The 27,315-nt window shown below is 46.6% G+C and overlaps 1 protein-coding gene across 10 annotated transcripts in view; it reads right to left on the reverse strand.

Annotated features, from left to right (window-relative positions):
• Positions 1-27,315, reverse strand: part of Ppfibp1 (PPFIA binding protein 1) — a 143,425-nt gene that overhangs the window by 34,439 nt on the left and 81,671 nt on the right. For 9 of the 10 annotated variants that reach the window (XM_038317956.2, XM_038317960.1, XM_038317959.1 and 6 more), the window contains 5 exons: positions 23,470-23,567; positions 18,970-19,175; positions 6,631-6,717; positions 5,194-5,307; positions 4,240-4,371 (listed from right to left, as the gene is read on the reverse strand). In XM_038317956.2, the coding sequence (XP_038173884.1) occupies positions 4,240-4,371; positions 5,194-5,307; positions 6,631-6,717; positions 18,970-19,175; positions 23,470-23,533 (603 nt within the window). In that variant the 5' untranslated portion in view covers positions 23,534-23,567. Of the gene's footprint in view, positions 1-4,239; positions 4,372-5,193; positions 5,308-6,630; positions 6,718-18,969; positions 19,176-23,469; positions 23,568-23,682; positions 23,762-27,315 lie in introns of those variants that run through there. The other variant, XM_038317958.2, reaches the window with a different exon arrangement.

Genomic DNA, 27,315 nt, shown 5'->3' on the forward strand with positions numbered 1-27,315 from the left:
GTGTGTGTGTGTGTGTGCGCGTGTGTGTGCTCATATGTTCATATATCCAATTCAATACAATAATGTAATATTATGTGTGCAAAATTTAAAAATCCAAATGTTTCATAATAATATAATTTAACATCATTTCTACTGTCACTTTAAAAATGTGCTTTCAAAATTTGCCCAAATATTCTGAATTTGGATTTAGAAAGAGTCAGCTTCCCTCATTTGCTCATCTTCCCCACACAGAAGTCAGGAGTGGTCCCCTCCCCTTGGTCTTTAGACTCAGTTACTGTCAGCAGGCACTGCTGTAAACACTACCGATTTCTTCTGTGCTGACTGCAAAGATGAAGCAACAACTACAGAAACTGAACTATACATGGGGGTCATCTTCCCTAAAAAACAAACAAACTATCCAAACCAGGCAATGGTGGCACATGCCTTTAATTCCAGCACACTAGGGAGCCAGAGGCCAGCTTGGTCTATAGAGTAAGGTCCAGGATTCTAGGACAGAGAATTACAAAGAGGAACCCTGTCTCAAAACAAAACAAAACAAAAAAACAAAAGAAATGAAGGAAGGGAGGGAGTGAGAGAGGCAAGAGAAAGGAAGGGAGAGAGGGAGGAAGGCCAGGTAAAGAGGGAAGGTGGGAAAAAAGAAGAGAAAGATAAGATTATCCAGTTGTTTTTGGTAGTGATGCATTAAATATGACTCTACAGTTCCAACATGGAAGAAGTCAGATATGCCCATAACAAGCCTGGCTGGAAAACACGGCACTATATAATATTTATTAAATGGGATGGATATAAACTACCTCAATTAGCTTCAGTTCAGGCTCCTTGCAGAGCTCTGCGGTTCAGCCATCTATTCTCATACCAGAAGGGGGTGCTGTTGAATGAGCCAACCAATTCCCACTAGCAAGTTCCAGGACAGGCAAGTCCCAAATCTTCAAGGTTTAAAGATGTTAATGCACTACTCTTTTGGAAATGTCTATAAGTGTTCCTTACTTCAACATTTTCTTAGAAACTAATATTGAAACTCTCTAAAATTCTCAAATAGTGTTAGGAGATTTGGGATTAGAGAAATAACTAGGTAAATGTTTTATTTTTAAGGAAACACTGAGCCAGAACATGTACACATTCCCTTCTATTTCGACATTTGGAGGCTATTTTGATTATATATATATATATATATATATATATATATATATATATACACACACACATATTTTATTTATTTATTTTGTATACAATATTCTGTCTGTCTGTCTGTATGTATGCCTGCAGGCAAGAAGAGGGCACCAGACCCCATTACAGATGGTTGTGAGCCACCATGTGGTTGCTGGGAATTGAAGTTAGGACCTTTGGAAGAGCAGGCAATGCTCTTAAGCTCTGAGCCATCTCTCCAGCCCTATTTTGATTATTTTTATATAAAATCACAATTATGAAATATTCTGCAATCTGCCCTGTGAATATGTGCACTCCATTTTCTCAGTAGCGTGGATTATTCACAGGAAACGATCAGAGATTGTGTTTCCCAGAAGTGTGCTCACAGTGTGACTTGGCATCTGAGTGAGAACACACAGGTGAGGAGAACGGAAACGGGAGAAACAAGGCACGGCACAAAACGCAGGCAGACTCAAGCGATGTAGGTGCGGCCCTGGGATCCTACCAAAAAGGCCAAGAACATGGGCTGCAGTTAGTTCCCCTGACCTGCTAACCTCACACTCAGACTAAACTGAGCAGTGTATGGGGAAGACGTCACTAAACTTTGCCTACGTGGTGTGGGCAGCCTCCTCCCAGCTCCACCCTGAAAAAGTCTATGGTAGCCCCAGCCGGTGCTTAAGTGTGCAGTCAGAGATGACAGGATGAGGGAAAGGAAAACATCTTAGCAGATTCCTGTAGCAAGTATTAAAATGAAGGCAGGAGGTGGTGCACACCTTTGATCCCAGCACGTGGGAGGCAGGGGCAGGTGGATATCCGAAGTCAAGGCCAGCCTGGTCTACAGAGCGACTTCCAAGACAGGCAGGGCTACACAGAGAAACCTTGTCTTGAAAAAAGACAACAAAAAAGGATTAAAATAAGACTTCTAAGAGACTGGGTCATGCGTCTTGATGAGCGTGGAACGAGCTCTTAAAAGGGACCGACAAGGAATTTCAAGGTTAGAACGTAAATCAAGAGGGTTATTTCTTTTTGCCACAAAGGAGGTTAACAACCAAGGCTTTCCACTGTAATCGATCCTGGATGGGAAACTTTATTTTAGAAATTACAGTGGAATAAGTTGTAACATCTCAAGCTTGACGTCACATGGTACTGATAACACAGAGTCAATATGCAGACATTCGACATGAAGGGAGAGAAAAGGAACCAACCCTTCTCCCTCTCCTTCCTAGTACTCATTTTTTTGACCGAGGACACCGCCCCATACCCTTAACCAAGAAAGAAAACAGAAAAGGCAGAGGTGGTGCCCGAGAAGGGATTTCTGCAGTTCCTTCAGACACTTCCTCCTCCCTTCCCTTCCCGCTGTGGTGCCCGGGACTGAGCTGGAAAAAGGTTCTGCCGCTTAGCTGCATCCTCAGCCCTAGGCTTTATCCTAAACCAAGACTTGAAATGAACAGATGTCCTCGTTTCTCCCTAAGCAAACACCAAATCAGAACACGCAGACTAACAATACGAGAGAAGAAACAGTGAAGTTTCTTTGGATACAAGCACTTTAAAGACTTTCTGTGTGTGTGTGTGTGTCCCCGTGTCTCCGTCCAAAGATGTCCTCTGTATGTGTGTCTGTGTGTGTCTCCGTGTTCCCATCCAAAGACATCCTCTGTGTGTGTGTCCATCCACAGAGAAAGTGATTTTGAGCCCCCATTTTGGGTGCTGAGAACCAAATTCCAGCCCTCTGCACCAGCAACAAGTTAACTGCTGGGCTGTTATACCACTCCCCCACAGATACTTTTCATTGCAGAATTCCCCCTAAATTTCATAAAATACAGAGAAGTTCAGTTAACTGGATGACTTACATGTGGAATGTACTAAAAGTGAAGAGCCAAAGAGAATGGCCTCTGAATGCTGGGATTCTGTGAATGTCTAACATGAGGTTTCTATACGTGAACAAACCCCTAAGACATAGTAAATGACCAGTGGGCCCAATTAAGGACAACTGGTAAAACATATACTTAAATACATTATTTCAAATTTAGAAAACCAACATGGTTTTGTCAGCCAGGTGTCACAAATATCTTAAAGGAAAAACTAGTTCTACAGAATATTTCAAACAAACAAAATCTCTTAAAAAAAAAAAACAAAAAACACTGGAACTAGCAATTCCTGAAGAAATTATGATGTGATTAAGGTTTATTCTAGTTCTTTTTATTTATTATTTTTATTTTTTTGAGACAAAGGTTTTAGGGTGTCCAGTCTACCCTCAAACTCTCTGTTACAGAGGCTGTCTCTGAACCCCCAATTCCCATCCTCCATCTCTCAAGTGCTGGGATCACAGGCACATGCCACCACATCTGGCTTATTCTGTCTTTGGAGTGGTGCTGAGGATAAAACCCAGAGTTGAGTGAGCCATGATCATGAGATCTATCACTGAGCTACACCTCAAAACTGAAAACTTCTTACAAGGAAACAGGATAAGAGCGTACTGTGACCAGCTACCGTCCCGCACACCTCCGAACATACATACCGTGACCAGCCACCGTCCCTCACACCTCCGAACATACATACTGTGACCAGCTGCCGTCCCTCACACCTTCGAACATACTGTGACCAGCTGCCGTCCCTCACACCTTTCAAACATACTGTGACCAGCTGCTGTCCCTCACACCTCCGAACATACTGTGACCAGCTACTGTCCCTCACACCTCTGAACAAACATACTGTGACCAGCTACCGTCCCTCACACCTCTGAACATACTGTGACCAGCTACCGTCCCTCACACCTCTGAACATACATACTGTGACCAGCTGCCGTCCCTCACACCTCTGAACATACATACTGTGACCAGCTGCCGTCCCTCACACCTCTGAACATACATACTGTGACCAGCTGCTGTCCCTCACACCTCTGAACATACATACTGTGACCAGCTGCCGTCCCTCACACCTCTGAACATACATACTGTGACCAGCTACCGTCCCTCACACCTCTGAACATACATACTGTGACTAGCTACCGTCCCTCACACCTCTGGGAACTTCAAACTGTCTTGGGAATGTGTGCGTGCGGGCTAAGGGGGAGAGGGGAACCAGCACACTACTCACCTCCGTGTCTCTGAACCTGTCTTCATAATCCAGTCTGTCCTTCTCCACAGCTGTCAGCTTTAACTTCAAGTTAGAGACCTCGGCCATGAGCTCCAGCTTCTGTGTTTCTAACGAGGTCCTGCTCAGGAGTTCCTGTTAGGATTGCAGACCAATAGTCACAAGTCATTTTATTGTAAATTTCTGTCATGACTGCAAAGCAGCAATGATTAGGTGGGGTCTGTGGGTGAAGAATAACGGCCGCGCGCCACACTGCTGAGGACCACAGACTTGTAAACACAGCATCAGGCTGTTGAGAAGATGCAGCTTTTGCTTACACTGTCAAGACTGATGACGGTGTTCACGGTGCTTGTTATGTGCCAGAGACTAGGAGGCGATCCCTGCAACAATCTCAGGAGGTAGAAAAGCTTAACAGCCGCATTGGTCAGGGTTTCTAGGGACCTGGAGGTCGCCAGCCTGTCGAGTTGGGCAGGCAGGCAACGCAACGGCAGCAGACATGCAACAGAAGCGGTTTTGTTTCCAGTGTTCCACGTGTTTCGTGTGCCCTTCGTCCACTGCATCACAAGGCTTCTCAATCTACAAGCCCTGTGTGTCCACATGAATGCACGCATGTGTGAAGGTTTTTTTTTTCCCCTAAAAACAAGTCATGTGGTTTTTATCATCTCATGTTGGGAGTTGGAAATAATACGAACACAAAAGATCGATTTACAGTTCCTGTAACATTGTATTCTCTTCTAGATGTCTAACTTTGTATGTCTCTGCTTTTAGACAGTAACACTGTATCTGTTCTAATTGTCTAACTTCGTCAATCTGTGCTTTTAGACTCTGCTCCTCCTAGACTCTAAATACACCAGTTGGTGGGATTCTGGAATTTATGGCTGCAGACACCAGGCAGGAATGTTGCACCTCCGATAAAAGAGTTCGGTAGGCCCCTCCCCCACCAGCTCCAGCCCATACCTGCTGCAGCATCTCCTCAGTGGCGTTCAGCTTCTCTCTGTGCTCTTCAAGACAAAACTCCAAATCTCGAATCTTCTCTCCCTGAGCCTCCACTTGGTCTGTCAACACACTCACCTGTTAATTTAAAGCAAAGGACAGCAATGATTTTGAAAGACTCTGGGTCCCAAAGCATGCTTCATTCCCTAACGGAAACAGTAAGACCCATCACTCACTGATGTGGGATGTCCTTTGGGATATGTGTTGCTTTTATTCTTTGCAGATACCAAGAAGCTGCTGAAGGAGAAAGACGCTGGAACCCTACCAGGAGACCACAGGCTTGTGGTGATACATAGATTAATAGAAGTGTGTTAATTTAAGATGTTAAGAGCTCGCTAGAAATTTGCCTGAACCATTGACCAAATGTTGTAATTATAGTTTCTGTGTGATTATTTGGGTCTGGGCAGCCGGGAAATGAACGTGCAGTCTCAGCTTACAGCTTGTGGTGGTTTAAGACATCCCGGATTTAACAAGATGACAATGGTCTTTCACTTTGCTATTTATATTTTGTTTTGTGTGGATCAAACCTAGGGCCTTGTGCATGCTAGGTAGGCCCTATGTTGCCTTATGACTTAAAAGATTCCTATTCAGTTTAGGAGAAACTTGGTGAGGATCAGAAATATGCACTACTTTACATATTAAAATCATTTCAGTAATAAGAGTCTATAAAAATTGTTGATTTTTGAGGTGATGGCAAAGAACTAAGGTTAGAGGGCAACAGAGGGAATGAGAACCACATTTGAAATAGACATTAAGGACCACGCAGATCTCACACTTCAATAACAAAGGGAGCAAAAATGAGTAAAGAACTCAGATTCTAGGAGCTCTTTCAACATCAACATGGTCCCAGAGCCAGGGCGGGGTGAAGAGCAGTGCACTGTTTTCAGTGTGTAGGATCCTGAGTTCAGCTCCCAGAACCACAAAGGAAGAAGAAAAGGGCAGAGTGCACACAACACACTCAAATGTCCCCAGAAACAGTGGGGTTCATCTTTTGTCCACAGGTCCCATGCAGATCTACAGGGCTCTCCTCAGGAATGACCAGCTGAGTAAACATACTTTGATCTGGTTAGTTCAAAGCATAAAATGAAGACATTTCCTCTGTACTTAGAAACACCATGAGCAAGCAAACAAACATCCCACAGCAGTTCCCAAAAGCAGGCTCCACTCGGGCTGCTTTGTTTGGTTCATATATCATTTTCAAAGCTGGAAGGTTAACGTATATTCAGGCTGAGACTTTTTACACTACAGGTATTCACAGATCTGAGTTTCTAGTTCAAATGTATGTAAAGTCAGATATGATGGCACGTTTACTTCAGGTGCAATGTGTTCAACACATACATGATTCTAAGTTGCAAGGACCCTACATGTCTTGAGAGGAGAATGACCTTAAGTAGCACTTGCCTGAAGAACGAGGGATTCCTTGTCATTTTCCAGACGTGCCAGCCTTTCTTGATAGATGTCTCCATTCCCAGGCAGATGTCCGTTTGTCTGAGCAAGAAAATAACATAGATAAGGTCAACTCTCCTTCAGAATTGACATGTTACGAATCAGAAGACTGACATATTTTAAATTGAAAGGGCCTGAATTAAATCAGCACAGCTGTCACTTCCATGAATAGAAGATACGAGGATTAATAATTCTTCAGATAAGTATGACAGGGAAAGTGAGCACTTACATACAGGGAAGCAGCTAGTCACCACTGACTGACCTACACCTGTACCCAGAGACCGCTCGTTCGTTTACCAGTTGCCCAGACCCGAATAATCACACAGAAACTATATTAATTTCAACACTGTTTGGCCAATGGTTCAAGCATATTCTAGCTAGCTCTTATATCTTAAATTAACCCATTTCTATTAATCTACGTATCACCACGGTAAGGGTTCTGGCATCTTACTCCTTTGGCAGCTACGTGGTGACTCTTTGACTCCACCTACTCTCTATATACCTGTTCAGATTTCCTGCCTGGCTTTACTCTGCTAAGTCATTGGCCAAAACAGTTTTATTCATTATCCAATAAAAACAACACAGATACAGAAGGACATCCCACATCATACACCAATTCTGAGCAAACATTGAAGACAAGTACCCTGCTATGATAAAACGCTGACCACAGACATCCTAGGGAGGAAAGAATTTCTTTTACCTTATAGTACACCATAATGGAAGTCAGGACAAGAACGGAACATTAGAGGAATGTTGCCTACTGGTTTGCTCCTCATGGCCCACTGAGCCTGCTTTCTTTACAACCCAAGACCAACCGCTCAGGAGTGCCCTCACCTGCAGTGAGCTGAACCTTCCATATTGGTCATTAATCAGGAACACGGCCCATAGGCCAGTCTACAAGCCGATATGATAACGGGGACCTTTTCTCAGCTGAAGTTCCTCTTCCAAATGACTTTAGATTGTGCCAAGCTCACAAAAAGCTAGCTAGCACACACTCTAAAAGTGACTGTCAGGGGCCAAGGCACAGCACTAGAGCAGCCTGCAGAAGACAAGACTCCTTCGGTCCCCAAAGGACTCCAGTCACTAATTCTGATTGTAAAACAGGGACTATGACCTGTGATGTCCTCCCATTCCTCCACTCCATCCCCAGGTTCCAAACAGGACTGTCAATGCCTGCCATTGGAGCAGCCGGCAGGCATGATGTCTGCCAGGACTCTTCCTGCCCACTCAGCTTTCCACTCACGATGGAGGATCCCACCTAGGAAGCCTTCAGAAGCTCCCCTGCCCCGCCCGGCTTAAACACTCAGTCCAAAGTCATTTTCCTATGAAGCCCTGGCTGTCCTGGAACTCATTATATAGATCAGGCTGGCCTCAAATTCATGAAGATTCACCTGCCTGTGCATCTCGAGAACTGGGATGAAAGGTGTGTGTCACTATGCCTGACGTTTTCTTCCATTTTTTTCATACCCAAGTCATGAAAGAGCAGAACACATAAAGTTGTCACTCAGAAACACAGTAGTGGTGTGGTAGCTTGAATGTAATTGGCCTCCATGGGCTCATAGGGAGTGAAGTGTGTCACTGTGAGGGTAGGCTTTGAGGTCTCATATATGCTCAAGTATATCCAGTGACTCAGACCACTTCCTGTTGCCTGTGGGATCAAGAAGTTGCTCCTTTTCCACTCTCAGCTCCTCCTCCAGCACCATGTCTGCCTGCACACCTCCCGCCATGATAATTAAGTCCCCCATGGTGTCTCTCCAGAGCAAGAGAACCCTAAGACAGACTATGAGACACCCCTTTTACTCTCCCTCATCCTTCTCTGCCTTCCCTTCTCTAGGATGTCACTCTGTTGTCCAGAAATACCCTCCTGCTTTAGCTTCTTGGGATCACAGACATGAGACTCTATGCCAGCTCGGGATGTGTTCCTTGTAATTTCATTTAAATAGCTTATAGCCACATTATATATTTTATCCAGAGGATTCCCTGAATGTTCCTGTAAATATGACAGAGATAAAAGCCAAATGGAATCCAATATAGACAGGTGGGGCACCCAGAATCCAACTGAAAAGGCAACCCCTTCAGAGTTAGAATTGGAAAAAACACCAGCTGTGCTCCCTTCTTCCCCAGGCACATCTGACGTGACATCTATTCTTTCTCCAGAACTGACCTGCATCTATTCTACCTCTCCAGTTTCCTATTTCAGTTCTGGGAGTGGCAGATGTCATGTGTTGAAAGCAAGCCAAAATGGGAAAAGGAGGAAGAAGAAAGGGAGGAAGAAGGGGGGAGGAGGAAGGGTAAAGGGCAGAGGAAGATGTGTGGGAAGGGGAAGAAAGACGAAAAGATTAAATCTGGGGCATTCCTTCTGAAGATGGAGACATGCTGGATTATGTTTCCCAAGATGCCACAGAAAATTTAAAAGTTAATTTATCAAGCGTGCAATGCACATTTAGAGTGGGTGTAATGTTAACACCAGCTGTCCAACCATAGACCTGCACACTACAGCCGCACAACCCTGTTCACACTGCTAACTCAAGAGCCCAGAATTAACTTACAAGAGTCTGATGGAGTAATAGGAACGACTTAATAGCCCCTGGGGACCATGAAAATGAAATGTTCATAACTCCTCGAGGACAGTCTTCTGGAAAGCAGCCAGAACACATGACGTACGTTCTTAATCTATGAAGGTGCAGAGGCAGGGCCTGGACGGCCTTCAAGTCCTCATTTTGATTATGCACATTAGGAGGCATCTGTTTTAAAATACAATGCAAGTAATGTCTACAATCACATCTCATTAGATTACAAAAATGCTTTATGTACAATGAGGTAAGAGGTAGAATTTTCTAGTTTTGTCTCTCTTTAACAGGCAGGGTACGGCTCCTTATGTTGACCAGGCTGGCCTCAAACATCTGGGCTCAGGCAGATTTCCTGCCCTGGCATCCTCCTGGGGTTCTGGCTGGTGTCTGAACCCAGGGTCTCACGTGAAGACTCATCACAGAGAAGCAATCACATGCTCTGCGGCTGAACTCCATCCTGTTCCTTAATTCTGAGAGCAAGAGACTCTAGCCAGATTGGCAGCATTCTCTCAGGCCAAATATTATATAGAAATGAAGTATTTCAAAACCAGTTCTCCAAAGTGAAATGCCAAGAACTGACTGAAAATGAGCAAATGAATCAGAAATGTCCTGATGTGGGATAAGTGCTCATAATACTCAAAATCAGCTAGTATTTCTGAGGCATTAATAGTCCCCACAGGAAGTGGAAGTAAAAAGTCTCAGGAATTGCTACATAGAGTGGTAATGTATTTAAGTAGATAAGGAGCTGCTCTGAGGACATGCCCTCTTCCTTCCTGTTACTTCTGCTTAAGAACGCTGGAGCTAAGCCCACGAGGTGCCTGTCCCCTCTGTCCTTCCTTCAACAATGGTCCACCTTCCCCCAAGTGGCACGCCCTGCGCTCACAAGCATCCCTTTTACCCGGACATCTTTCTCTCTCCCTTTCTTATTCTTTTCTTCAGCTTTCCCTACCTATCTGCCTTTGTGTCTGGTCTGTAAAGGTTCCCTGGAATGAAGGGCTCATTCATAAACTCCTCTGCAGACGCACCCCGCTCAGGAGACGACCCCCACCACACACAGAGATGCCGCACTGTGGGCGATTCTGTGTCTCATGGGAACGCTTAGCTAACCGGCGAGGGACGAATGAAGGGAGAGTGAGCGAAGGGAGAGTGAGCGGGAAGTGCCCGGTACCCGTGGGTAGAGCGCAAGGTGAGTACCTGGGCTCGCTCTAGTGACACTTCTTTCTGGCTCAGCACTTCTTACTTCAGGGGGCTGTGCTCCATTAGTTCAGCTCCTCCCTCAGAAGATCCCCCAACATCCATCTTTCCTCTTTTCCTTCCAGCCAGAGCTGAGCTTTCCCTGGCAAAGCTCATTCTCCTACGTCCTCCCTGGAACCTTAGTCTCCTGCTTCCCTTAGCCCTGCAACTGTGGGCTCTGTGCCCACTCCTGCTCACCTCCCGATCCCCTGTCTGACCGGCTCTACCTCTTCTTCCTGATACCGTGTCAATCTCTTCCCCTCATCTGATGGCCCCCCTTTCACGTCCTGTCCCCAACCTCACACATCAGCTTTATATCACATTCCGCCACTGATGACCAATCACCAAATTTATGTGAACTGATCACTGTTGCTAACCTTGGTGTCAACTTCACACATTTAGGAAGACAGTACCTTAATCAATGAGTCGCCTACAAAAGACCGGCCTGTGGGGCATTTTCCTTATCGTTCTTTGATGTAAGAGGGCTCGGTCCACTGCGGGTGTTACCAACCCTAGGTAGGGGAGGGCTGGCAGCATTAAAATGGTAGCTGAATATGAGCCAGAGAGTAAGCCACTAAGCAACTGCCCTCCAGGCTTCCTGACCTGAGCTCCTTGGTGGATTGTGATTTGAAAGTATAGACCAAATAAACTCTTTCCTTCCAAAGTTGCTGTTTATACAGCATCAGAAAGCAAACTAGAACAACCATTTGTTCTTCCTAATAGTCTCTTAGTGAAAAATCCTCTTATATTCCTTTTCATTCTTCCAGAAGGCTTCTAAAATACGATGCACATCATTAAAAACTGTACTCATTGCAAGTTCCTTACAGATTCCTACGTCCAAAGCATCAAAGCCCACCCCAAGTCATGATATTTAAGTCTTCTGAAATGCATGCGAGATAGCCCTTTATACTTTAGTGTGTGACAAGTTCACTGACAACTTCAATCACGCTGCATGAGTCAACAACAGGATGGACAGTATCCTCCGCTGTCACACAGACACTGAGTTCACTCGAGAACTTACAGTCAGGTGTTCCTGGCACGATGAGGAGAAAAGCATCTAACAAGTAATGTCTCTTTCACAGAGTTGGAGACTCCCGGAGCTGGCCAATCGTCTGATCTGGGAAAGTGACTTCTCTGAGCACAATGCAGGTACACACAGGATGAGGGCATGGCCCACTCCCCTTTCATTCCTGTGCCAGGAATTCCATTGTGTTACCGGCACAGCAAGCCTAACATGTAGGAGCTGCTGGCATCCAGTCACATGACTGCTTTGCCATGTCCTTTGTTACAGGTCATTTCAGACACACGTAAGAGTTAGAGGAAAATGCTGCCTCTGTCTGCCGTCCGGTCTCCACAGTTCTCGGCTCACTGGAAGGGGAGCCCTTGCCTGCTTTGTGGCTGTGTTTTCCTCTCTGTCTTGCTGTTCTGTTTATTAAATCCTAGACCAGCTAGGACCGGTGGTACACATCTGTCATCACAATTCTGGAGCCCAGCCAGTCCGGTCCTGAGCCAATGCTCATTTGTCACCAGCCAATTTACATTGATTTTTTAAAAGTACTTTATTAGCATATACTAATTACACATAATAATTGGCTCTGTGTGTGCACATGTTTGTGTGTGTGTACATGTGACATACTTCGAGCATATTTACCTTTATATTTATATTGGAGTGTATTCACACTCTCTCCACTCACTGAGCTCCTTCTGCTCAGTTCCCCCGTTTTACTTTCATTTCTTCTGCCTTTTTAACAAGTCTAACTAGTTACTTACTGGAGCACGGGCAGCTCACCAGAGGCTACACACTGACAGGAATGGCTCTCCCTCCCCCAGTAACCACTAACTGCCGCAGCTCCCCTGGAAGAGGCACCCCTCCCCTCTGCACGAGGGAGTGCGGACATGCCCAATCTTGTGCAGCAATCACGGCTGCTGAGTTCAAGAGTTCCACGGCCACGCCGGCCCTGAAGACACATTCTATACCACTCCACCCTTCTCCAGCTATTACTTTTTCTCCCACCCTCTTCCAAAATGTCCCAAGCCTTGCAGGGGTGGAATTTTTGAGTGTAGACAGTATGATTCATCTTTCAGTGGTGGTGTGGTTAGGAGGACAACTCCAGCAATTGGAGATGCTTTGCCTCTGAAAACAGATGGTGCCTGTTTGTGAGACTTGTCTTTTGTTCTAGGGGTGTTTTCCTCAGAGACGTAAAGGTCCAGGTGTGCTGGGGGGGTACCTTAGTGCTCTGAAACTCACTGCTCCCTGGCACACGGCTCAGTCCATTCCTCCTTCCTGTATCTTTACGTTCAGCACACACCGAGAAAGCAATTTATTACTGGCAAAGGATTTTCTCCTCACTCACACCCAAAGGTCACCAGTGGCAGCCATGGCTCAAGAGGACCTGTCGATAACCAACTTGTGCCCAGAACACTTTCTGTAACGTGTACTTAATCTAATCTATGAAAGTGTTTCTGAAGAATTAGGGCGGAGCTTAGAGATAGAGAACTTGCCAAGTGTACATGGGTCTGGATTCCATCGCCAGAGATACAAACAAAATTGCTGGTGGCCAGGGAGATGGATCAGCAGATACAGTGGCAGCCACATTAGCACGCGGCCGGCAGTCAGATCCCCAGCACCTCCACAAAAGCTGGGTGAGCACAGCAGCATGCCAATCATTCCAGGGCTGGAAGGTAGGATGTGAGACAGAGGACCCCCAGGGCAAGTTGGCTGGTAAGACTGGCTGACCTAGTAAGCTCTGGGTTCAAGTAGGAGACACTGACTCAATGTACCAGGCAGAAAGTGATCAAGGCAGATACTAAATATCAAACTCAGGCCTCCATACATACACACAAGCAATCATGTGCACACCCACACTCTGGTTTCTACACACACATAAACATGCATATATGCACACACAGAATATTTCTTTTTTTTTTTTTTTTTGAGACAGGGTTTCCCTGTAGTTTCTAGAGCCTGTCCTGGAGCTAGCTCTTGTAGACCAGGCTGGCCTCGAACTCAGAGATCCGCCTGCCTCTGCCTCCCGAGTGCTGGGATTAAAGGCGTGCGCCACCACCACCCGGCCTACACACAGAATATTTCACGCACAATGATAAACGCAGTAGTGGCAACGGAGATGCCTAAATGTAGGTTACAAGTTAGAGCATGGCTCTTTGGGAAACCGCCAGGGGCGGAGTCACTGACCACCAAGCTGGTTAGGAATGTGCCAGCTGCTCACACCAGCTGGAAAACACGGTCTCTGGCCCCTTCACATTCCGGGGCTCATCCAGAAGCTGTGCTCTGAGCGACGCTTTTGCACCTCGTCTGAAGTCATAAGGCTCTGTTCTTTCTCCCTGCTGGGGTTTGTCCCCACACCCACCACGCCCTTAGTTCCTATCCACTGACCATGCTTATAGATAGCATGAGTTTCCGGTCTTTCCAGGGATGTCAGCGCCAGGACTCAGGGAAATTGGTTTCCACTGTGCTCCCCGCGCCCCGAGCTGCGCCAGGTGCAGCGGGCACTGGATAACTGTAAAGAGAGCTGCTCCACACACGACAAAGCGCCCCATGCATTTATAAGATGGGGCTCGGGGTGTCCTGCCGGGTGGATGGCTGCTTGTGGTTTTTGTTTTAAGTTATAGTCGGTCCTCATATTTGACATCCAGAAAATGACAAATACTTTACAGAACTAACGAAGATTCCATTGCGTCAATAACATTCCAACAGTAACAAAATACAGTACCCATGGATCGAGAGAGCATAGTTTTCATTTTCGACTTATTCAGGACTAACTCACTCTGTCTGTTCTTTCGTCCATCCCAAACCTTCCAAACCAAGTCAATGCTTTCTCTCAGGCACATGGAGAGGAAGGAAGGAAGGGAGGGAGGGAAGGAGGGGAGAGGAAGGGAGGGGGGAGGGAAGAAGGGAGCGAGAGAAGGAAGGAGAGAGAGAAAGAGAGAGGGAGGGAGGGACGGAGGGAGGGAGGAGAAGGAGGATGAAGAGGAGTAAGAGGAGGGGAGGAGGAGGAGGAAGAGGAGGAGGAGGAGGAGAAGGAGGAGGAGGAGGACTTCTCCACTGAGTATTTCAGAAGTCAGGGTGTATGTCAATATATTAAAATGGGGGTGCACGTATATACGTAGTTTAGCTGGGATTCACTTCCCTTTTCACTCTTTATTAGTAGGGTGTCTAGAACGGTTAAAGTCTCAGACACAGGAAGACAACAGAGTGCATGGGATGGTACCTAACAGCACAGGCGTGGAGATCTCAAGGTGGAAAGACCTGCGCAGGTGGAGGAAGGATGCAGCCTGCGCCAGTGCTTAGCCCTTCTGCACTGTGCACTTCAAACAGCTAAAACGGTGATTCTGTACTAAATAAAACCACCCTTGAGATAAAAGTCAGTGTCACGGGGCTGAAGAACACAATGCCACAGCGTCGGTTTCAAGTGTCCCCACCTCCAGGCTCCCAGCTGGTGGTGCTATCCAGAAGGCTGTGGAATTTTCTAGGCTTGGAACCTCACTGGAAGAAGTGGGACCCTGGAGCCCTGGAGCCCAGCCCCACTTCCTGTCATCCCTCTGCTTCCTAGCTGCTGACCATGTGACCAGCAGCCTCACACCCCTGTCGCCACGGGTTTCACACCAGTGCACCGGATCCCTCCATAAATCCCGAGCTAAAATAAAGCCTCCATCTTTAAGTTGGTACTGTGAAGTAGTCTGTTACAGCAAGAGAGGTATCAGAGACGCACAGAATCCTGGCAAATCACCAACCGCAAAGGAGAAATGGGCCCGGTAACAAGTAAAGGAAGTTGCTACCTGTGGGAGGAGGGCAGTGATGGGCGAACCTGAAAACTAAGGTGGGTTTAACTCCTAGACGGGTCTCTGAAGCTCTGTCTCCACAGGGTAAAGGGAACTGTGAGGTGCCTGAGCTAACACGGGCGGGGCACTCGTCCCTGAGCCTGGGAGGCAGAAGCAGTTCTCACAGACTGAGAACCTCATAGGCTGCCTTTCCACAGAGGGAAAGGAACTGGCCCCACCATAAGGAGCCATTACTGATCATCCTAGCAGCTCACTCCTGGTGGAGACCAGAAGCTTCTGAGTCTGCAAAGGTTCCCATGGTACTTTACAGTCACTTGTTAATGAGTCCAATTAAGCAATTACTGTCTTCTTCACGCCCGGCAGTGGCCAGCTTGGGAGTCCATGTCCTCTAAGAGACGCTAATCTTCTCATCAGTGCAGGGGGCATCTGCACTGTAATTACCCCTCTGCCAGGTCTGCAGCACCTCTGCTTTCCCGAAGGATCCAGGTTACTCCTTTACTAATTGCTGAAGCCTCCCTAATTATTTCACATGATTGGCAGCTGGATACCTGCCTGTGATGTCGGCTCTCAGGATGGAGAATGAGAACCTGAGGCCTGCCTAGGACACCCAGGCTCAAGCACACAAACAAAGGGAGCTGGATAACAGAAAACATGTGCCAATAGCTCAGCACACTGAAGGGACACAGTGTGTGAGCACGGGTCTGTCTTGGCGGTGTTTCTCTGCCTCTATGCTCCTCAAGAGTGAAGACATGTATGATCTCAGTCTCCTGTAGCGGGGGAGTGGGGGGTGATCTATCCAAGAAGAAACTTGCTCAGTTACAGAGGCAGAATAGAATCCCATTATAACATGAAATGTTACAGTGTGCTACACAACCATTACTAATGGAGGATTGTGTGTCTATCAAGCCCTAGATTTTTTTTATTCTCAAGATATGGTTTCTCTGTGTAGCCCTGGCTGTCCTGGGACTTGATCTGGACCAGCCAGCTGGCCTCAAACTCAGAGATCCGCCTGCCTTTGCCTCCCTAGTGCAGCGATCAAAGGTGTGCACCATCCCTGACCAGCCAAGCCATGGATTCAAGGCAGCAAATAGAAGAATGTATCTGAGCCAAGCACATCGTTTCTCTTTATCTTAGGTCTAACTTGCCCTGGAATATTCTCACAGTGCTTTTCCTAACCCAGGCATCTGAGGATCAGGACCCCGCGCGGAACAGCAGATGCAGGGGTGGACTGCTGGGAGAGAGAGTCTCACGCTTTTGCTGTTTTGGTTTCGAGGCAATCTCACAGTCAGAAGCTACAAAAATTCCGTTTTCAAGGAAATGAGTGAAATACTCATTTAATGTCTGCAAATCGAGGATTCCAGCCTGTGAGGCAGAACACAGAAATGAGGCGTTACCGGCCAGCTTCTGACACGTTAAGCAACCGTCATACAGACATATCTTATTTCTACATTTCAAATATAAAAACAGCAATCCCAAGTCACATTTTTAAAGGGTAAAAAAATGCAAATGTGTATAATTGAGACTTCATCTGGGAGATGTCTCTCTCTGGACCGCCGGGCTAGTCTTGCTGGCTGGTCTTAGAGTCGCAGAATTCCAGAGGCCAGCCTCCCGCAGGGCTGCTCAGCTGCTCTCGGCAAGGCCCCTCTTTTCATGTGGGCCTGGGGATGTTTTCTCAGACCTCGGCAAACAAGGCCCCTCTTAAGCCTGAGTCCTGTAAGTGATCTTAGTCACCTGGGTTACACAGCAGCACACCGAGACCCGTGTTACACAGCAGCACACAGAGACCCGTGTTACACAGCAGCACACCAAGACCTGTGTTACACAGCAGCACGCCGAGACCTGTGTTGCACAGCAGCACACGGAGACACCCCAGCTAACGTTAAAGCAACTGTCCTGGGGCTTCTGGTAAACCCCCAAGAGCACTGCCCACGATCACAGTAACCAAGTCAGCAGAGTCCTCAAGAGGGGGTGGTTAGTGCAGAGCGGAGGTGGTAGGAGCACCTCCACTGCACCCCAGGGTAGCCAGTGCAGAGCGGAGGCAGGAGGGGCACCTCTGCTGCACCCCAGGCAGAGTATTGTTAACACCGCCTGCAGGTCTTAACAATACCACTGAGGACCAATACCCCCACCCCCACAAGATCTCAGAAACACTCAACACACCAACAGGCATGGGTCAACAGAAGTGCTTTGAGCACAAGTCAATTATCTACCAGTCTTCTTAGTCATGGCTGCCACTGACGGCCTCAGGGTGTCAGTGAGGAGAAAATCCTGTACCAGTAATAAATTCCTTTCTCACTGTGTGCTGAACTAAAGACATAGGGAGTAGGAACAGCCTGAGCAGTGTGCCAGAAACAATGAGTTTCAGAGCACTAAGCTACTCCCAAAGAAAGCAGCAAACCTGAACTCTTACCCCTGCGAGGTTTCTCCCAGGGCAAGTGTCAAGTCCCATGCAGGCAACATCTGTTTCTAAAAGTGAACCGCCTCTGACTCCTCTAACCCTGAAAGATGGTCTCACGGGGACACACTGGGCGGAACCAAGACTGCCAGGCTTAGGTCTGGACTGGCTGGGGCTCCAGAATCTGTGCGCCACCGTACGAAATGTTTCGGCAATGGGTGCATTCAGACTCTCAGACCCGCAGCTTTGTCCTCCAGTTCACCAGACGGACCTTAGTCCTTTCATGCAGTCTTCACTAGTTCATATGAAAATGCGACCAAGTCACAAGCGTGTGCACGTAACACTGCAGCCAAGTCACAAGCGTGTTACAAGCGTGTGCATGCAACCACTATGTCACACTCCTTCTCATGGGCATCTGTCTCTGTGCTGTTCTTCAGACTTCCTGTGCTCAGCATGTACCACGGTGTCCACATCAGCAGTGCAGGGAAGGCTGTCTAGAGAGAACTCACCTTTCACACAGGACCACCATCCAAGCCAGTGTCAGAGTTAACAGACGCGGAGGTGACATGGTAGTCACCACCCATAGATGGCACTTTTCCTCAAATACAGCTACAAACCCTCACTGCCTTCTGAAGAGTCGCTAACCGTACTTCCTGTTTGGAACAGCCACTGGCCCCACCTTGCTGTTACTGAGAGAACACCTGCTCCTGCAAGGTTCTTTTCCTTACAGAAACATGAGCTTTAAGACATCACCAGGTCGTCTGAATAGCCTAAAAGCCAGTCCACCTTCAGAGGTAGACTTGGGCAACTGTTGGCACCTGAACAATACAGTGCCTTTTCAAAAACCATCTTTAGGGGCTGGAGAGACGGGAGGTTAAGAGTTACATGATCTGTCTTCTCAGAGGATAGCTCAATTTTCAGCACCCACAAGGTAACTCACAACTATCTGTTGTAACACACGCACACGCACACACACAATCTGACACCTTCTTTTAGCTTACAGGCAATTGCATGTACTTAGTACACAGACATATATGCCGGCAAAATATTCACACCCATAAAATGAAATAGAGAGAAATTTTAAGCTATCTTTAGCGGTAAGAGGCATTTGGTCTTAGATTCTGCCTTGCAAGGTTTATTATTATTTATTATTATTATTATTATTATTATTATTATTATTATTATTTATTTTGTTTTCGTTTTGTTTTCTGTTGTTCGATTGGCTAGTCCACGCTCTCGGTTTTGGAATACACACAGAAGATTGGCAGCGCAGAGACAGAAAGAGCAGAAACCTACCATCTGACTCTGAAGCCACTCAATCAGCGTCTCTGCCGTGGAGTCTGGGATCTGGCATCTCAGCCCTTCCTTCTCGTCTGTCTCCATCATCTCCAACAATCCACGCAGGTCTTCCACGAGGTGTAAGGCTCGCAAGCTGCCCATGAACGGAGAGGTGGGAGACTGGCAATCAAAAATCCCGTTGGAATATTCCAAGGCTTTGGAACCTGGTTTTGAAAACACCAGAAGGAGCAATCGGATTTATGTTAGGTAAAAAATGACACCTGAAAAAGATAAACCAGTCTGGTCACCAGCAATGATCACAAAGAACAGGGAAAGGACAAAATAATTCAATCATGTAAATCTCCACAAATATTACATAGTTAAATTTTTTTTCAAATGTCATTGACAGTAAATATGAATAGTGTGATGCCTAACTTAAAGGCAAGCTGCGGGGACAGAAGGAGAAAAAACACAGGCTCAGGAGGAGGTAAGAACGAGGTGCACAACCAGCTCAGGAGGAGTCATGACTCCCAGGACACGAAGTCTTCGAGTTCCCTGGAGCTGAGTATGTGCGTAAGTGGTTATGTTCAGTGAGCTGCATGTACCTACGTATGTGCGAGCGTTTGTGTATAAGCATGTCCTCGGTCATTCTGTTTATAGCCCCAGCACCAAACTTCTAGTTAACATTAGCTTTCAAAATCGGTGTTCTAAGCCACATGTGGTCATGCGCACCTTTAATCCCAGTACTAGGGAAGCAGAGGCAGACAGAGCTCTGTAATTAAGAAGCCACCTTGGTCTACATAGCGCGTTCCAGGTCAGCCAGACTACACAGAAAGACCCTGACCCAGAAAAAAAGTATGGTGGTCTGTAATTCCAGTACGTGGGAGGCAGAGATGTCTGGGACAAGCTAGAGTAGCCAGATATGGTGAGCTCTAGGTCCCGCAAGAGCCTTTACCTCAAAGAATCAGGTGGAAAGTCAAGGAAGACCCCACATCAACTTCTGCTGTGGGAGGATGCTCTTGTACACTGTAAAGATTCATCACTCATATTGGCTTAATAAAACGATGACCAGCCAATAGCCAGATAGGACATATAGGCAGGTTGACCGGACAAGGAGAATTCTGGAAAGAGGAAGGCAGAGATGTAGTTCACCAGCCAGATGCAGAGAAAGTAAGATGAGAATGCCTCACTGAGAAAGGGTACTAAGCCACGCAGCTAAACGTAGACAAGGATTATGGGTTAATTTAAGTTGTAAGAGCTAGTTAATAATAAGCCTGAGCTAAGAGGCCAAACAGTTTATAATTAATAGAAGCCTCTGTGTGTTTCTGTGTGTTTCAGACTGAACGGCTGAGGGATTGGGCAGGACAGAAATTTCCATCTTGTGGAGACTTCAGTCCTCCACAAGCACCCCTGGACATAGAAACATGCATATCACACAAACACACACACAAGCCTGAAGCATGCAGGACTGACTCTGTTCCATGATGGAGGAGGGTCATCTGTCTATAAGTTACTTTTATTGGTTAATAAAAAAAAACTGCCTTGGCCCTTTAATAGGACAGAAAATTAGGTAGGCGGAGTAGACAGAGCAGAATTGTGGGAGAAAGAGAGCAGAGTCAGGCAGACGCTTCAGCCAGTCGCCATGCCTCTCCTCTCCGAGATGGACCCAGGCTAAGATCTCTTCTGGTAAGCGACCACCTAGTGGTGCTACACGGATTACTAAATATGGGTTAATTAGCCAAGAAGAGGCTGAAACTAATGGGCCAGGCAGTGTTTAAAAGAATACTGTTTCCATGTAATTATTTTGGGTGTAAAGCTAGCCGGGTGGCGGGACACAGCCCGCCGCTCCTTCTACAGTTCCAGCACTTAGAAGCATTAGGATCACCTGATATTATTCCCATGACAACCTTCTACTTTTCTGTAGCTTGTTACAGAACTAAATTATATATATATTTATATATATATATATATATATATATATGTATGTATACACACACACACACACATATGTAGTTAGGAAAAAAACCTTAAGCATCTATAATCATTTCTCTGCTTCCTACTTCGGTTGGAGAATCATTGTTGCTAATTGGAAAAAGCCCAGGTTCCACTTATCCACAAAACATCTGACTTAGTTTGGTATGGGTCCTGGATAATCTTTCTTTTTCTTTTTTTATTATTTTCAATAAAAGTTTTATAAACGTTTATTTATTTGTCTGTGTGCGCGCGACCACACATGTTCCTATGTGAATTTACAAGTGCCACGTGCATGGAGGTGCCTGTGGAGGCAGGCGGGGGACATCTGATTCCTTGAGAGCTGGAGCTATAGGAAATTTGTAAATTTGACCAACGTGGGTGCTGGGAATGTAACCCAGATCTTGTACAAAAGCACTAAGTTCTCTTTATTACTGTGCCGTCTCTCCAGTCCTTATTTTCACACTTTAATTACAGTTACTACATTTGTGTGTTGTTTTCTCGTGCACACATTTCACTGAGTGTTGTGCATGTATGGAGGTCAAAGGTCAAACTGAAGAGCTGATTCTCTCTTCCCGCCATGAGTATCCCAGGGATTGTGCTCAGGTCATCGGGCTTGGCGGCATCTTGCTGGCCCTTGTTCCTAGCGACTCTAACACTGGTCCTGAAGTCCTCTGGGGGCTAGGAAGCTAACACCCTAATCTAGTAGAATGTGTACCGTGCACAACAACCTCCAAACGCTATTCCGGACATACCGCTCCTCCGGCATTTGAGCATGGGGTTAGTGCCTGGTAAGAGCCCAGCTTCGCTTTCTGAAATCATAGCAGAACGAACCTGACCTCTTCTGTAGATGCACAGCTGTTTGAAAGCACACATCATCCCAAGGACAAGAGACTCTTTTCTAGATTCAAGTTAGCCGGCTCTGTTACATTTGGTTACTGAGCTCTTCACTGTCAAGTTCATCCCTCTACAGAGGTCACTTACAAAGACTCCTTGAAAAAGGTATTCCAAGGAAAGAGTGGAGCACTCTGAACAGAGGTGGTTCAAATGAAGTTGCATCTCCAGGGCATGCAGGTACAACGGGAAGGCATGCTACCTCTTTCAGGGGAGAAAGAGCTTCTGATGGTCAGAAGGGAAGAGCTGGGGCTTGTAGGATATATAATGCACACACTCACTCACACACACACACACACCCCACATGTATACACACAAACATATGTACATACACCTGTCATAACTGTAGCTGTGACTAGCCACTGAATGGTAACAAGGCCACCTTCTCATTATTGTCACAGGCCTGCAGCACAGACAAGCCTTCTCTTGAGACACAATACTGTACTGTGGAGTGAGGACTTGTGTGAGCATCAACCACAGTGTAGTCCAGAGGCCTGTCTCCAGATCAGCCGCCCTGCGAGTGAGCAGTCAGAGCCCACGGCTCTGCTTCCACCACAGAAAGGGACCGAAGGTTCTGGGTAAGGGGACGCTATGCTGAGATCTGTGTCTGGAGAGAAGATTCTGGGGTCCAGAGATGGGGGGACGAGAGCAGGGTGCCCCATCCCACTGACATGGGAGGAAGGGTAATTAGGTCAAAGCAAGAAATGAGCAGCAAGACTGGAAGGGTTCTCGACAAGACGAAAGGAAAAGGTGAATCCTGGAGAAGGGAGAGTTGGCAGGCTTGAACTCACTGACCAGGGACATGAAAGGCCCAGCACGACTTCTTTAGGTTCTTTTGTGGGTGGAAGAAGACATAATACCAGATGAAAACCAATAGAGGCGCCTCCAAAGGAAAAATAACATGCTTGATTGATGTTTTAGTCTGTCCTTCAGCTCACTGTGACCCTCACGTGCTTTCTGGGCATTTCACAGGGAAGATGTAGTTGGCAGAGGTAGGGACCTGAGTCTTAGTGAGGAGCCAAGCCATCTGTGGCCTGAATGCTGCCTTCTAGGAACAGCTCAGCCACAAACTGACAGGATAGAACACACCCATATCTGGCAACCTGAGGCTCAGACCCTGTAGCTTGATGAGAAGCCTGGGGGTGGAAGTGGAGGTTTAACGTTTTGCTGTAAAACGTCAGAATTAACTGGTAGAGTTGGAGAAGCAGGACAAAGGGGAAAAGCGGCGTGGGGTTGGGGCGGTGGGCCTGAGAGAGATAGTAGAGAGGGAGCAGGGGAGGGTGAGCGCGGGTCGGGCTGCCCCGCATGGATAGAGAGGGAGCAGGGGACGGTGAGCACCTGGCAGGCTGCGCCACAGGGTAGAGAGCCAGCAGGGGACGGTGAGCGCGGGTCCGGATGCCCCGCGGGGGTAGAGAGCAAGCAGGGGACGGTGAGAGCGGGTCGGGCTGCCCAGCGTGGGTAGAGAGCGAGCAGGGGACGGTGAGCGCGGGTCGGGATGCCCCGCGTGGGTAGAGAGCGAGCAGGGGGCGGTGAGCACCGCCGGGCAGGCTGCGCCACAGGGTAGAGAGGAAGCAGGGGACGGTGAGAGCGGGTCGGGATGCCCGGCTTGGGTAGAGAGCCAGCAGGGGACGGTGAGCGCAGCGCGTGGGTTACCTGCTATAATCCCGTCCATCTGCTCCAGCGCCGCGGCCAGCATGTCACTAGCGTCGCTCATCATCTTCCTGCGTGTCAGGGGCAAACTCCAGCTTTATCTGGGGAGGACGGGAGACCACGATGTTAGCGCTGCACACTGTAAGGGACGCATGCCAGGTTTATTAACTCTACTTCAGGCGATAGCTCCACTTAGCAATCACAGAATGTCAGAACCTGCTGAGGGGTGGCTGCACACCAGCACCCATGTCTCTACCAGTCAACAAGAGAAGATTGAGATCGTCCACTCGGGCTTGTTCAGAGTCCAGCAGAGAGCTGGGAGCAAAGTCTGGTGACAAAATGCTTGCCTAATGTGCAAGGCTTTGGGTTCAGTTCCCCCAAACTGCACAATGTAGGCTGGTAGGATGGCATCCACACCACCCCTCAGAGTTCCAGGTCCCTGTGAAGGACACAGGGGTACTCTGCAAGGCTGCCGAGGCCAGGAGGGTGCAGAATACTCCCCTGGGTATTCAAGTTCCTTATATAAAACTGCACAGTATTTGCACAGAGGACTTTGAAGTATCTCAAGATTACTTAACAGTATTTAACCCAATAAAAGTGCCTTGTAACTAGATGGTACCCTGCATTCTTTGTGGGTCAAATGATAAGAAAACAAGTCTGCATATCATCAACAGGAATGTGTCTTTCCTAAATACTTCTGATCTGCAGTGAATTAACTGTAGTGCAACACACACACACACACATACACACTTTTTAATATGCCAATAAATACCATGTACTGAGTGGGTGTAGCAGCTCCCAACTGTGTACATAAATCATCCATAAACCTTGGATTTTGTTTCTGTTTCACGGTACTACAGCTCAAACCCAGGGCTGTGTGTGCCAGGCAAACACTCTCAACTGAGCTACAGCCCCATTAGCTGTAATTTTTAATCATCACAGCCACTCAGTAAAATGAGTTAGCTTTTCCGTTTTATAAATGGGGACTGATAGTGTTTGAGACTTTTGTGGAAAACAAATACAGCAGTTTTAACAAAGATCTGTGTGGTGTCCACTGCATTTCTGTTTACCCGGTCACACCTCGACGGGAAAGTAACTCTGCAGTGGCACCTACCACGTTCTTACTGGTCGGTTATCTACTGAGGCGGGGTCTGGTCTGGAACTGGCAATGCCTGGCCTCTAACTCAGAGATTCTCCCACCTCTGTCTCTTGAGCACTGGGATTCAAGGTGAATGCACATGGTTTCACGGGATAAAAGATCAAGAGAAAGTGCATTTATCAGAGCACTGGCCAGCAACAGGATGGTCACTACACGTGATTTTCACATTCTTTGCGGCGTTTTTGGTGCCAGCACCCACACAGATTCTCCCAGCAGGCCGAGATGAAGCTGCCGTCACACTGTAGACGCTGTAGTGGAGTAAACACTGCAGAAGTGAAGGGCATGCCGCTCAAGGGAAACCTTTGCCCTCTGTTTCCAAGCACCCAGACCTCATGCACCACTCTGTGTTCATAACGATATTTATAGGTCTGCTATCAGCTTCAGAATCAGCTCTCTACGGTCCACTTTTTCTAACAAAATTCCACACCACGCTATTTTTTGTTTTATTACTAACTTACAATAAAAACAAGTATTTATTTGATAGGTAAAATACTTCAAGATTCTGACATACCATATTCAGATTTATGATTTTAAGAACTCTAGAATCTTGCTCACTTCAGAAGGTATAAAACTTCACTATCATTTTATGTGAAAATAATTAGCACAGTAATACCCAAGTACATGCATACAGCCAAGGAGAAAGCCAAGGCATAAATAAATAAGCTACATTATAAACCTAAAGGTTTTAAGAATTTACTCATGTGGCCAGGTGTGGTGGCTTATCTCTTCAATCCCAGAGGCAGGCAATCTCTGAGATCAAGGCCAGCCTGGAAACCCTGCCTCCAAATAAATAAATAAATAAATAAATAAATAAATAAATGAATGAATGAAATTTATTATTAGCCTTGGGTGGGCATAGTCCACAGAGATTTTGTACAAACTTAACAATGACACAAGATATAAAACTCAAAATGTTAGAACTAAGAGCAGGGTGTGTGCAAGCCCTAGGTTTCATAATTAAGTGGGCTGCATTCCTTTTCCCTTTAAGAACAGAAACACACACACACACATACACACACACACACACACACACACACACCTGGCCATCTGTTAAACTGAAAGTCCCTCCAAACTTCGAACCCCTTTATCCTATTCCATTCTCTCTCTCTCTCTCTCTCTCTCTCTCTCTCTCTCTCTCTCTCTCTCTCTCTCTCTCTGCACATACAAGACAGAAACACACATGAGGCTCCCCTATAAATGTGGGAATATCAGTACAAAAACTGCAACCTCCAAAAAAAAAACCAAAACCAAAACAAAATTAATGCCTACATCAGAAAAACATGCTCACCAAAATCAATCAAAAAAAAAAATAAAGAAAGAAAAGAAAAAGAAAAATGGCCACCGTCTCACTGAGCCAGAAGAACGGACACTCATCTTCGAGAGCAGTTCCATTTGTATGGACACCGCAGCGTTTGGGACTAGGAACCGCAGCTCCGTGCTGGGTGCTGTCTAACAAGCATGAGCCCCGAGTTTGATCGGCAGCAGCACAAGAACAAAGCTAAGCAGCAGCAACAACCCAGTGCTTTCCCAGGGTGGTAGGGAAGGGCATCCGGCCTGCGTCCTTGTCAGGGGCCCACTGAGTGCTGTGACACGGAAGGCTGAGACCCCTGGACCACAGCTGTCAAGACGGCGAAGGGTCAGGTTTTCACAAGTTTCCAATTCACTAAACCATCCCTTTGTTAATAATAAAATGTGGCACAGTAAACATCTATACAAGTTTATTCTTTACAGGAACAACCCAGCATTCCTCACAATGCGGAGGGATAAACTGTTACACATGACCAGGACAGTGTGACGTGAGGGTGTGAACAGCCTGACAGCAGTGTGATGTGTACAGCCGAGGAGTAAACATAAAAGCTCCCAAACTCTCGGCAAAGTATTTTACAAAGTTTAAGGCAATTAAACAAACCTACATGATTATATTTGTTAACTAACATATATTATAAATATGTATCAATTATATATACATACATACATATATTAGAAATAAATACATAGCCAATTTAACTATGCAAAAGGGAAAAGGGGGCTAAGGTTACTGGATAGTAAAATAACTATTTATTATAAAAATTATCAGCGAGGAATTCCAGTTCTGGTCATTGGCAGGCTGATTATGTTGAGCGAGCTGGATGCTAAATGAAATATAGAAACAGCTCTGAAGAAAGTAAAGAGAGACTAAAGGCAGGCTGGACTGGAGCAAAGGGAGCTCCTACCACAGTGAGATCCCTAAGCTCCCTGTGGGCGTGCCCAGCCATACTCCACCCACCATCCCAACTGCAGTAAAAACAGTGTCCTCTGGAAATGTAGGGCAGTGGGGGAGGAGGGCGGGGGAGACAGAAAGACAGGGATGCAGAGGTGGGGGTGGGGAGTGAGCATAAGGGGAGCAAGCTGGCTCACACTGGTCCTCCTGACTTTGCCTCCAGGGTACCTGGGACTACGATGTAAGCCACTAAACCTGCCAGGTAGAGTTAACAGTGGTAACAGTTAGTTTACCAAGAAGTCATAATGAGTAGAGATGTTTTTACAACTTAGTATGAAAGCTTCAAAATACACAAAGCAAAAACTGGCAGAATTGAGGAAGAACCACACAAATTTAGCTCATTTATATTTAAAGTGATTACTGATAGGGCTGAATGTAACTATTATACCAAATTTTTCATCCCAGGTCTCATTATTTGTTCCTCCTTTCT

This window comes from Arvicola amphibius, chromosome 2 (assembly GCF_903992535.2).
Source record: "Arvicola amphibius chromosome 2, mArvAmp1.2, whole genome shotgun sequence".
NCBI lineage: Eukaryota > Metazoa > Chordata > Mammalia > Rodentia > Cricetidae > Arvicola > Arvicola amphibius.